The 13,345-nt window shown below is 38.2% G+C and overlaps 1 protein-coding gene across 2 annotated transcripts in view; it reads right to left on the bottom strand.

The window, feature by feature from the left end:
- IQCA1 (IQ motif containing with AAA domain 1) overlaps window positions 1-13,345 on the bottom strand; it is a 192,859-nt gene that overhangs the window by 43,582 nt on the left and 135,932 nt on the right. For both annotated transcript variants that reach the window (XM_031968250.1, XM_031968251.1), the window contains 2 exons: window positions 7,197-7,249; window positions 1,679-1,761 (listed from right to left, as the gene is read on the bottom strand). In XM_031968250.1, coding sequence (XP_031824110.1) covers window positions 1,679-1,761; window positions 7,197-7,249 — 136 coding nt within the window. The remainder of the gene's footprint in view (window positions 1-1,678; window positions 1,762-7,196; window positions 7,250-13,345) is intronic.

Raw genomic sequence — 13,345 nt, 5'->3', positions numbered from 1 at the left:
AGCTGTTCCTCCTCTGTCCTCCATTTTGTTTTTCTTTCCTTTCCTTGCCAAATTCAGCTGATTCTCAGCTATCCAGTCTGGGCATTGTTCTTAAAAGATTATTTTACATCAGCATTCTATTTTTTCCCTTCTGCCTTTGTTTTCATGTTCTGTAGCTATTTTTCAGAAAAACTGATATTGGTTGATGAGTTTCCTGTGCATCTGTGTCACTCTTTCTAGTCAACATCCAATTCCCTTTCTCCCTTACAAAAATCATTTCTCTTCGAATCTTCAAAATTTAATTCTTAAAAGTTTCTCATGCTTCTTAGTCTGAATTTCCCTAAAGAATCATTATAGAATTATGGGTACAAAGAAAATGAAAATTTTTCATTCTCGTTAATTGCTGATAGATTTATCTTTGGAATTATTCTATTAATTTGCAATTCCACCAGCAATGTATGATTTTTCTTCAAAACCTTGTATTAGGTTTTATTACTTTTTTTCTCTCTATTTTTTTTTGCAGTACCAGTTAGTTTATATGATAACTAATTTTTAATCTTATTTAAAATCTGAGAGGAAATAATTCATTTTTATTTATTTTTTTCCCCTTCAAAACATTGCCTCTTCCATATAATTTTTAAATGATTTAATCCTAGTCTACAAAGAAACTGAGTGGCATTTTAAACTCATTTTCTTGTAAATATTGCTTATAGATGTTTGTGTTTTTATTAAATTAAGCAGGAAATTTACAAAAATGTAATGTTTCTAGAAAATACCAGTCTCCACCTTTTTGACCAAATATAAATATCACAAAGAATAAAACAGAAACTGTCCTTCAGCACATCAAACTTTCATTCTAATGTGGTAATTACTGAATGATAGCCATTGCTAATCTGTAAATATCAATTAGGTTTTGAATGATGGCTAAAACAAAATGTAATATTTTATAAAATTCAAAAACCCTTTTTAAAAGCATTTCTGAGTCATAAGAAAAAGGTTAGTATATTGTTTTTAGCTTGCATAAATTCTTGAACTACCTCTACTTTGCCCCTGCTCCTACACTTAAATATTAAATTCTCTGAGCTCAAATACAAATTTTTATTTTCCCCTCTTTGAACCCATGAGGATAAAAATAAGGTATTCTTTCTGTTGGTGTGAGGAAGTAAGAGTCCTAATATACCCACAGTTTTATCTTTTTGACTAGATGGAGCAAAGAAAGCTTTTGTGCAACTAGATAATTGGTATATGCCTTTTGGGAAGGAGTATCCAAGGAGGAAGCAACAATAGTTTAAAAACAGAAGGGAAATTTATGGGCATTTGTTAGCCCCAATTCTTGCCAATTTGTCTAGGTTTTGTCCTCCCCATAGAATCATAGGCTGCAGGACTGAAAGGGCTCTCTAGGGCTAGTTTGTCTAACACCTACTTGACCAAGAACTCCATGGAAGCCATCCATCAATCTAAAATTAACCTTTTGGGGCCCCTCATTTTCCTCGGCCATGACCAGAGAGATGTGTGATTCTTTTCCCTCCCCAGAGGTCCCCTTCGTTTTGTACACATATGATGTTTCACACACATGGCCCAAGGATTAGATGTAGTGATCTAATAGGCTTCTTGGTGTTGGGAAAAAATGGGGCTCTTAATACCATGGGAAGCTCTTATTCCCCTCGTCTGCTCAGAGATTACTTAGAATATATTTTACCGATGTATTCCGAGAGCTGGACTTTCAAGGGTTTTATCAATAATCCTTCTTCTACCAGTTCCTTATATAGTGAATCCAGGGTCCTATAAATCAGATGAGCAAATGGTTACATGTAAGTATAAGTACAGCCCCAGGCAAGGGGAATAGGGTTATACCTTAAACCCAGTCTTTGTCAAAGGGAACCTTCTGGTTATGTTCCTAAAGTGAGCCTGTCAACATTACTGCAATGTCTGAGTGCCATTGGGCTTTTAAAATCCTATTTTGTCACCTCCAAATGTCTATCTGATATTTGCTATTAGCAAGAATGACATCACCAGGTAACAGGAAATCAATCATGATTCCCACAATCTACTCTTTCATCAATCTTCATTATGGGACAATTAGATATTAAAAATTACTCAATAATGGTAACACTCTGAGCTCATAATTATATATTCAATTAGCTTCTTGCAATCAGTGGTGGGTCATCAATCCTTCTTGAAATTTATTTATGTATATATTTATGTGTATATTTATCATAAACTGCTCTTAGTTTAGTTGGTTAAAAAAAAGATCTCTTTGAGTGGCCGAGGCTTGCAGATGGAATGATTCTAATTCTAATTTCAGGCGGTGGGCATGGTTCAGTTTTCAGAAGATGTGATGATGGTTTACCAGTTTAAAGATATCCAAACCATTTCCTTTCTGAAAGGGTCATGGGCATGAAACCAGGACTCCTGTGATTTATACCAATTAAGAACAAATAGATGTAAAGAATCATCCCACTTATTTAATGAATGAAGCATCCTATGAAATTATCTGGGCTTGGAGGACACAGCAATGTAGATTGATCCAGATAAAATGCCTCTGGGGTAGCATCTTCTGAGATTCTTACTCAAGAAATAAAAAAACCAAAAAAACATTAATTATAGGTTTATTGTGGATCAGACCCTTGCATGTACAACTTAACAACAATGACAAAAGGTCAGTCTCAGCTCTTCAGGAGCTCACATTCTATGTATTGCTGGGCCAGCTCAATTCACTTATTTGCAATTCTCTGCATAATAAACATTCTATCTCTCCTTAAGTTCTACCTTAGTGAACTGTTCAATCTCTTAAGAGCTTGTGGATCTTCTGTAGGAGGAGCTGTGATATTCTAGGGCTTGGAGCCAACCATTGTTGGCCCCCAGAAGGAACAACTGAAGACCTCCCCGTGTGTAGAAAATGCTTCTTCTATTGGACCTCTTCCCAGGGCAACTCCTTGAGTGTAATGAACATGGCGGCAAGCATCTATCTCCTTACCTGCTGCCCAGTTTCAATTGGATCGGCCAGGTGGTGCAGTGGATGGAATGCAAGGATTGGTGTCAGAAATTCAGATTTGCATTCAAATCCGGCACCAGCCATTAATAGCTAGCCCTGGAACTCTCGGTGGGCCCTATTATGACAGTAGTCCTTGGTCACAACGTTTTTGTGAGGATCATATGGAAACATGCGATATACCTTAAAAACTAAGACACTATGGAAATACGCATTGTTATAGTTATGTGCACAGGAAGCACGTTAGGATGAATTATTTAAGACTGTGTCTTGATTTCTTGATCTACTTTTTAAAGACAATTAACAAATAATAAGAGGGGGGAACTCTGCATCTTTTAGTCCCTGATGTGCCTGGGAAGGTTGGCTTTCCTGGAGAGAATTCCTTATTGATGGTGTTCTGTTCCTCCTGGTATTTTCATCAGGGATACCCTCAATATACATATATTCTCATAAAGACATAGGGATGAGAAAGTCAACATGGTGTTTCGAGAGTTTGCTGATTGCCTTGATTTTTTGGTAATAATAGTGTCCACTGTATTTTAAAATATTTTGATGTCTGCCCCTGCTTCCTATATCTTGGGAATGCATCCTTCAATGTTTTCAAAGCTCTCCTGCCTCCAATCCAATAGAATCCATCTATTTTCTGTCTCAGTTGGTGTGGTCCAGCTGTTCATCCTGATTTCATTGATCTGAGGGCCTCTCTCACTTCTACATAGCAGGTGTTTATGTGTTAAGTTTTCAGATATGGTGTTCCATAATATTCAATGAAGAAGAGATTTTTCTGAAAATATCAGTAAATCTCTCTCTCTCCTTCTCTCTCTCTCTTTCTCCTTCTCCTTCTCTCTCTCTCTCTCTCTCTCTCTCTCTCTCTCTCTCTCTCTCTCTTCTTTTATTTTTTTTAAGATCTACTTTTCCTCTTTTTCCTCAGTTCATTTGTACCTGATCTGGGATGGTATGGCTTATGTGAAGCTCATGTCAAGTTTTCTTCTGCCTCATGCTTCCAAAAGTTATTATTTTTTTGATGCTCTACAAGGTGACACCATCTTCCTCTCTGACAATTTGAAAATGAGATTTTGATCTCACTGGCATTGTCTATAACTTTGTGACTCTGCTTGACAAAGAAATAAGTATTTGAAGGCTAAGACAGTTTTTTAAAAATGTTGTTCTTTTAACAGAATCAGCAACAGCCCCAATTATCATTCATGTAGTAACCTTAAGGTTAAGCTATCTCTTTTGATACTCCTAACAACTCTGTGAGACAGATGCTATTATCGACATTTTACTGATAAGAAAATCCACATTTTACTGCTATAGATCACAAAGCTAGTAAATGTCTGAGGTGCAATTTGAACTCAGATCTTCCTGATTTCAGACCCAATGCTCTACTTCTGTTGGCACTTATCTGGTTTTTAGTCTTTCCCTTGTGACAATAGCTTTACATCGATTTCACTTCCCTAGGAAATGGAAATTGTCAGAATCAATGCCCTTTCTTTGATCTTCTTTGGCTTATTTGGATAGTAAGGTAGGAACTGTTGTAATCACATGCAGAATCATCTTCTCATATGTTTTATTTTTTAATTTAGAGCTGATTCTCAAATATCTACACAACAGTAAATTGTCACCATTTTATCTAAGACAATGATTCTCATTTTTTGTTGTAATATTGTATAGTGTTGGCCATGACAAGACCCTTCAAATCTTCTTAAAGAAAGCCTTCATGAGGCACAGGCAGAAGCCTTCTGAATCTTTGAACTCTTTCATCCCTTAATTCTCAACCGTATCTTTGCACTAATGTTCCACTAGTCACTAAATATCAATGTATGTGATGACACGGTTTGACAGACTTGGAAATACTCTTCAAAGGATTTCTCAAGCTCTTCATCCTTCTCGACACATTTTGACATATAAGTCACACTTATCTTCATAATTGGTTGTGGTGTTTGCTTTTGTCCTTCATGTCTGAACAAAACTAAAGTCCTAACATCTCATCAAATTATGTTTCTTTTGCTTTTGGCTCCATATGAACCACAAGCCGCCAGTGGCTTCTTTTTGTTTTCTTATAGGAGAATCTATGAGTCATCCTTCCATTGGGCTCCAGCCTCCTATTTCTTCTGGTTTCCATTAGAAGAAGAGAATGTCACATAACTAGTAAATGAGTCTTTACTTGAACTCAGGACTCTTGACTCCAGGTCCTGCTCTATAATGTCCCCATTTCGACATTATTATGCTCAGATTGACTTACAATCCTCCCCCTTCTTTTTAGCAAATCTTTCTCTGTTCAGTCCCATGATTTCAAGGAACTGGCTAAGTAAGGCTTTATGATGTATACAAGGTGACCTGTTCCAGAGCAGTATAAATTGTCTCCCCTTCTAAAGCACTTTAAGGCAAAAAAAAATGGAGCTGGGAACTTTCATAGTTTATTTTAAAATGCTGCTTGCCAGCCTCTTATTGTATTCCCATGAAGGCCTTTGGGGTACATCCAATAATAGTAGATGAGGGTGTGTCTTGACCCTGATGTTCAATGAGAATATTGTTTACATTCAAAATAGTTATTTAAAAATAATTTTATTAGTGAACTTTGTTTAAAAGGATCACAGAGATATTTGAGCTGCATGATCCATTTTCAACGTTGAAGAGCTAACGAGACATTTTCTCTTACAAAACAATGAGTATTTTAAGTTATTTTTATTCAAGAACATTAAAGCATTTCTATTGAAGCTTGAAAAATGGAAATGTTTTTTAATACACTTCCACCCAATTATCTGAAATTTACTGGCACGTAGTAAGTACTTAATAAAGGCTTGTTTCCTTCCTTCCTGTTGGTTCATTATTAATTGAAATGCAGCTCCTGAGTCCACACACGCTGGGCTGCCTTTTCGTAAAGCCAGAAACCCGCCCAAACACAGTGGTCCTAAGAAAGCACAGAAAGCTGATGACTTTGGGGAAATGGCTGCCCCCGTTCTAGATCATCTGTGGAATATTTTGGATTCCCAGAATGTGGTTATCGCCACTGTCTTTACTAAGAGTAAAGCCAGAAGTATGAATCGTAGTAAAAGCCCAACCAAGGTCCTGGGTTCAGATCTCACCTCTTCTACTTATTCTCTGGGGAAGAAAAAGGGTCAGCCTGGAAGGTCAGGACCCCAAATTGTAGACCAACATCTTTATTTGCAAACAGGGGCAATGAGAAGTGATAGAGGGCTGGCTGAGTTTGGATTTAACTTGAGAGAGTCTGGGGTTCAACTCCCACCTTTGCCATTTTATTTAGTTGTTTTTCAATTATATCTGACTCTGTGTGGCCCCATTTGGGGGTTTTGAAGCAGTTTGCCATTGTCTTTCCCAGCTCATTTGACAGATGAGGAAAGTAACTTACCTAAGATCACCCTGCTGGTGTCTCAGGCACTGGGCTAAGAGCTGGGAATAGAGAGCCTTGGAATGGAGGCCATCCGTCCCCGTGGGCCTCGTCCGCTCCTGGTCCATAAGCCTTGAGCTCCCTGGCCAGGCTAGTGACCTTGGAAAGCTTCCCTTCTTCATTCCTTCAGGATTGTAACAATTTATCAGGACAGCATCAATGACAAACAATGACAAACCTTTCTGGATCATCATCGAGCAGTTCTGGAGGATGTTCTGGCCCCAGGACGGCTTTTTGCTGGCTTCTGCAGGTCTGTATTTGTCACCAGTCAAACCACAAAACATCTGGGGGATAATTCTAATGGCCAGGGCGTCTGCCAGGGATTTGGGGGTGGATGTGAAATCTGACGGCCTCCACCGACTGAGCCTCTTCCGTACATCATTCTGATAACATTAATCATCATCCTAATAACTGCAGTTTTGTTGTTAAAACATGAAGAAAAGGAGGGCCCTAGACTGATGCTCCCAAGGTCACAGCCAAGCTAAGGGCAGAGTTGGGATCTGAGACTAGAGCTCACTGGATCAGACCACTCTGGATACAATGTGGTAACAGTGGGAATATCACAGATTTTGGAGGCAAAGATCTGGGTTCCAATCCTGGCTCTGCTACTGACACCTATATGACCTTGGGCAAGCTCTGGACCTCAGGTTCCTCCTCTGTAAAATGAGCAGTTAGGATCAGACAGAGCTTTAAACACAAGAGCTCCTGTAATCCATTAGACAAAGTTCACAGCCCAGATCAGGGTCCTGGGACTCTGGTCCCCAATACCTATATCGCTTCTTGGGGGCATGTATGTTAAGGGAACTGGTACCTTACCTGTCAGGGGTCAGGTCCTTCTCCTTTTTGCCTTTTTTCCCTTTTCTTCCTTTCTTTTGAGAAGAAAATATAAACAATCATTTCACCATTTAGGAAAAATATATAGGCACAGAGAGCTGCAGAAATCAACTCAACACACTTTCCAAAAATAACTTGGCAAAATAATGCATTCATTGAAGCTTGACACTAACTTGTTTCTTAGCCTCCATTGGATTTAAGAATCCCAGGGGTCTCGTGACATGTATTTAGTATTTTAAGGAAAAGCCCCCACTTTCCTGTTGACCCCCTTCCTAGCTCCCATTGACCCCACCCACCATGGTTAATGGACACTTTTTCTCCAAACAATCTTGTGAGTAGGTGGTATCAACATTAATATCTCCACTTTATAAAAGAGGGAAACTGAGGTTGAGAGTTCAAACACCTTCTCTAAGGTAACTGGAAGCAGAGGGGTTTGAATTCAGGTCTTTTGATGCAGAATATTTTAAAAATGTTAATATCTTTGTATATTATCCAGTTTAATATTCCTTTTGCCTCTACATTCTTCCCAGAGAACCATGGAATTACAACAAAGAATAAAAAAGAGGAAAAGACTTGATCATATCTATCCAATATATGAACCAAGCTATATCTATATTCTATATTCTGCTTCTCCATTCTATATTCATAATCCCCCATCTTCATAACCCCTGAGCTCTCTCCAAAGCAGAGTTCCCATGCTTTTTCTATCCCCTTTTCTCTTCTGTCTACAAATATACTCATGTCTACCATCTTGCTTTGTCCCTGAAGCTTCTATTCCAGATCCTTTTTTCCTTTTTATCTAGAAAGAGGAACAGCAATTGCTGTTTAAGTGCTATATAACTGATAGAAAGGAGGGTGGGGAGAAGCAACCACTGGAAGAAGCAACGGCAGGGAAGGGGCTAGCCCAGCAAAGTGCATGAAGAGATAGTGAACCAAGGGAACAGACGTGATCTTGGAGATGGAAAACCATGTGAACAGTTGCTTAATCTCTCTGAGGTCCAGGAAATTTTCTAAGGTGCTGGGCAGTGGTGGACCTGGGCTGGTGGAGGAAGGTCCCCACCAGGAATGACCTATAATGATGAGCCAACAGGACCAGAACCAAAAGGGAAAGGGTCAAGCAAGAGTGGAGAGGAAGGCAGGGATTGGATCTGATGGGAGATGGAGAAGAAAGGTCAATGATGCCTCTAAGGATTTGAGATTGACTGACCAAGGGATGGGGGATATCATCAGAGTGAAGGGAGATGCAAGTTTAGGTAGGAAGGTGATGGACGTAGAGACATTTGAGGGACTGGTAGGTATCCAGGGGGAGAAATCCCACAGGGAATAGAATGAAGTGACCTCATGGACTAGAATGGAATGAATGAATAGAATAGAATAGAATGAATTGAATGATTGACTGAGGCTGTAATGGAGCTTTAAAACAAGGATGGCATATCTCCAAGACAACACAGGGTGAACCTCAATGTGGTGGAACAGTTCATTATCTCAGCTTGTTGTTGGGGTGTCTGAGTTCAGATTCTACCTTTGATACTTAATAGGTTTCCTGATTCTGGGCAAATAATTCAACTTTTCTCTGAGACTCAGTTTCCCCAACTGTAAAATTAGGGGGTTAGACCACATGGTCTCCAAAGTCCCTTGAAGTTTTAAAACTATGGCCCTTTGACCTAAATCTACTAACTCTGGCTCCTAAAAGATGGGGCCAGGATCATAGAATGAACAAATATACTTTTGTACTGCATTTGAGACAAAAAAGTAAAAGATGTTTCTGATACAGATAGTCCCAGCTAAGACTCCTGGGAAACCTTGCTGGTGTTGGGGGGTGAATTTTCAGTGTGAAAGACAACCACCTTGAATTAGGGGCTTTGCCCTATCTTCCATCTTGCTGTGACAAAGGATACAAATTTGTGAATACCCCCATTGTCATGATTTCTGGTCCTTGAGAAGCAGTGGACAATGAAAGGATGATTCTTTTGCATTATTCCCCTCTCTCCACACTCTGTTTCTGTCTCTGTTCTCTCCCTCTCCTTTCCCCAAATTGGCAAATAATCCCAGATGTTTCCCCTCTACTCGAAGCAATCATCCAAGTCCAATATCATGGTCAATAAACACTCTTTTGGTTTTCTCATCAGATACGACTTTCTAGTTAATAAAGGAATAGAATTAAAAATCTCTTTCAGTGAAAAATATCAATTAAAAAAGTTTTATTTGACCTACTTTGTGGACTCTTAATATTAGCTGTATTCCCATTAAAATTCATGATAATAGTCAAATAAGTGAATCACTGTGCCATAGTGGATGTAAAATCCCCTCTCAGCTTGAGATCTAGAAGCTTTCAACCTAAACTGCAAAATTTTATGTGTAATTTTCCAAGTATGCAGTCCATGTCTTAGAGTTAAGGTTAGGATTCATGCAACAATAAATTATCAAGCAAACTAACTTTCTGGGAGGATTGACTGGAGGTAGCTTTTCCTCTATAAAGTATTATCTCACTCTTGAATAACATGCTTATTGTGACATAAAATACAGAGGAAGAGATGGCCTTGCCAATAGCAGAGTTGCATTTGCCTTTCATATCTTGCCCATATACATATCTCAACATAGGAAAGCAAATGATCATTTTTTAAGGGTATCTAGTAATGAAAAGAAAATATATTTTTTCAGCAAAAAATCAACTCAATTTGTAATTAGCTTATTGACTAGAAGATAGTTTCCTTCTAGCATTTTTCTCAACAAATTAACTGATAAATGTAAAATTATAGTTATGTTTTTTTCACATCAGCATACGCAGTTCTATAATTAACAACAATATTTCTGGGAAATCTGGCTGGAAAAAGATAGGAGACAATTGGAAAATGTCTGGTAGATGGATTTGTCTGCATGCTTTCTTTTAAGCACTTAAGAAATACAGTTCAAAGGCAAGCCCTTTCTGAAAGTTGATGACTTTACTAATTTAAGTGGATGACAGTTTCACATTTATGGGTGACTATGAATGATAATAAACCCTCTCCTCTGTGAGAGGGCCATTTAGCAGTTGAACTTGCTGCATTTTGCAAACGCTGATTTGGACATGGAAATTTATGTTTATTCATTTTCCTAGGCTTATGTCACCGAGGAGGGCTTTGGAGGATGCTAGTGGAGTCTTCTGTGTGGTACCCAGGGGGAGGATTAGCTCTGCCTCCTTTCTAAGGTCTCTGTTTCAGCGAGATTAATGGCTGTATCAAGGAGTAACTCCAGTAAGTAGGGTCTAAATAAATATCAAACAAAAGCAAGAGGATTAGGCTTGCTCAAACATTTGCTCAAAATGGGGAGAGATGGTTCTTTTTTTATTAATTAACTGAAGTTAGCAACACTTGTGTCACTGAGATAAAGCACATTGTGCCTGGAATCTAGTGGGTTTTGAAGAAATGCTTACTGAGTGACTGAGTGAATGAATAAATGAATTCGAGCTAGACCATAAGGCTGCCATGGTTCAGATACTTCTGTGGTTTAATCATGAAACCAGTGTCTCGGATGAATCTCTAATCTAGTGAACTCTTTTTACCTATTAAATTGAGGAAGACATTTCCAAGTTCCAATTCCATTTTGGTGAAGAGATAACTAATTCTTGAAGAGCTTCATATTTTTTCCTCCTTTAGTGATTTTTGAGTTTCCAGCTTTTGTCTTGTCCGATATTTAATAGAAATAAGTTGCCTTCTTCTTTCTTTGTTTTTTTCCCTCCTTTGTACTATATAATATTGGGCTCATTCCAAAAGATGGAAACAGTTTCTTTGTAAAACTGTATATTATTTTAATGAATAGTGGTGCAATGTGTTTATTTAAATGACATGGCAATGTCCATTAAATATGACAAAATTTTAAGCCAATATTATTTTAAACTAAATGTTATTTTAAAATACATTTTAGTTTAGTTTAGTTTAAACATTTTAGTTTAAGAGTTAGTTAAAACATTTTCGTTTAGTTATTTAAAAATACATTGAGTTTAAATGGTTTTTGGGCTTTATTCAGGATTGTTCTGAGTTGCATTAAGAAAGGTTAGTTTAAGATCTTGAGCGTTTAAATTTTATCCCCAAATCTGTATCATAATGAGAGATGCTAGTATCGATCTAGATTATAATGAGTGATGCTGGTAGATGTAATATGAGAAATGGTGCATTTTAATGAGAAATCACTGGAACTTTGAAAGGTCTTGGAGATGAAACACTATGTTGGAAGTCAACACAGCCATCTAATTAACAGTGATTGAAGGCTTGGAGATGTATGAAACCATTGGTAGAGCAGTAACCATTTTATGATTGTCATGTTAAGTATGTACACACACACACACACACACACACACACACACACAATGTCCCAAAAGTCTTGGTGCAGCTTTTAAGCTTAAACCTCAATATATAGGTATACTAATTGTGATCTTGGTACTGTACCTATCAACTTCAGTTTTCTCATCTGTAAAATGGGATTAATGCTATAATAATGGCACCTGCTTCCCAGGGTTTGTGAAGATAAAATGGGATAATATTTGTGAAGGGCTTGACAAACCTTAAAGCTCCACATAATTGCTAGTTGAGTGGATGGAGAGTAGGAAGTGCTGAATTCAAATCCAGCCTCAGACCCTTCCTAGTTGTGGGACTCTGGGCAAGTGACTTCACCCTGTTTGCCTCAGTTACCCCAGCTGTCAGATGAGCTGGAGAAGGAAATGGCAAACCATTCCAGTATCTCTGCCAAGAAAAACCCAAATGGGGGCACAGAGAGTCAGATGTGATGGAATAACAACAAATTATTATTGTTGTTGGCGTATTGTTTTGTCTGGTAATTGCTATGTTAGAGGAATTGGGGAGATGGAAGGAACTTGACTCATTTAACCAATGAATGGTCTCCTATGTGATTGCTTCCAGCTTTCCGGGGAGCAATAGGTTTATTAAGTGGAAATAAGTGAAATCCAGAGTCACGGCATCACTTGTTGATGGAAAGAGGCCTCAGAGACCCCCTTCCTTTTTACAGATGTGGAAACTGAGGCCCACAGAAATAAGAGGGCTGAGGAGAAGAGCTGTATAGGGTTAATACTTTTGTCTCTTAATGAAGAAAATATTTGAGACATTTTACCATAAACAGATGGTTTTCTTATTTGTTTCCAGGGAGTCTGATTTCAAAGCTGCTTATGTACTTTATGGTATTTACATCTAAGCTGCCTCATAAAATGGAATTCTGAAAAAGTGTATATGTTAAGCCTATTTCCTGACACAGTGCAACGCTTGTTTTCCAGAGTCTTGGCAAAAAAAATCTGGGTTTTCCCTCCCTGCTGCCTCTAAACACTGCACAGTATAATTTGCTCCCTGCAAATGCTCCTGTCCTCCTCCTGTATTTATTCCTTCTACTTGTACACACACACATACACACACACACACACACACACACACACACACAAGCATACACGGCTCCTCAGGAGAACATCAGGTTCTCAAGGGCTGGGATTATTTCATTTTTGTCTTTCTATCAGTAGATCCTAAAGCAAAATACACACACACGCACACACAAACATACACACACACACACACAATGTCTCATGCTAGAAATGGGAGGGAAAACATGGATTCATTTTTTTTTTTCTATTCCCAGTAATCAGCACAATGCCTTGCACGTGGTAAGAATTAAAGAAATCCCTACTGATGAATTGATTAGCACATGTGAAATCCACAATAGAATCTAAGCAGGGATGGTTTTATTTTTGCTGTTTGCGCCTACCCTTGTGTCTGGCACACAGTAGGCACTTAATAGATGAAGGTAGATTAATTGGTCAATTTTGCCCTTAAACCTTTAGCTTTTCTTTCCAGAAGGAAAGTGTTCTCTTTGTCTTCTCTGACCAGGGCCAGATTGCAGATAAGCTTAACAATATCTCCTAAGTCTATTGAACCCAGTCAGGGGGCTAAGCTAGAGTAGATTTTGTAAAACTTGGATTTCCTTTAGCTTTATCGCAGGGATGGATCTGGGAACTTGTTGAGTTCTTTAAAAAATATTTTTATATTTAATATGTAATATATTTATATTAATATTTTAATAACTATCTCAACTTTACTAATCTGGTGTCCTATTATATGCAGCTACAACATTATGTGGAGGAGGGGTCCCTTGGC

Source organism: Sarcophilus harrisii, chromosome 4, assembly GCF_902635505.1.
Source record: "Sarcophilus harrisii chromosome 4, mSarHar1.11, whole genome shotgun sequence".
Lineage (NCBI taxonomy): Eukaryota > Metazoa > Chordata > Mammalia > Dasyuromorphia > Dasyuridae > Sarcophilus > Sarcophilus harrisii.
This window is presented reverse-complemented; position numbering and strand designations above follow the sequence as displayed.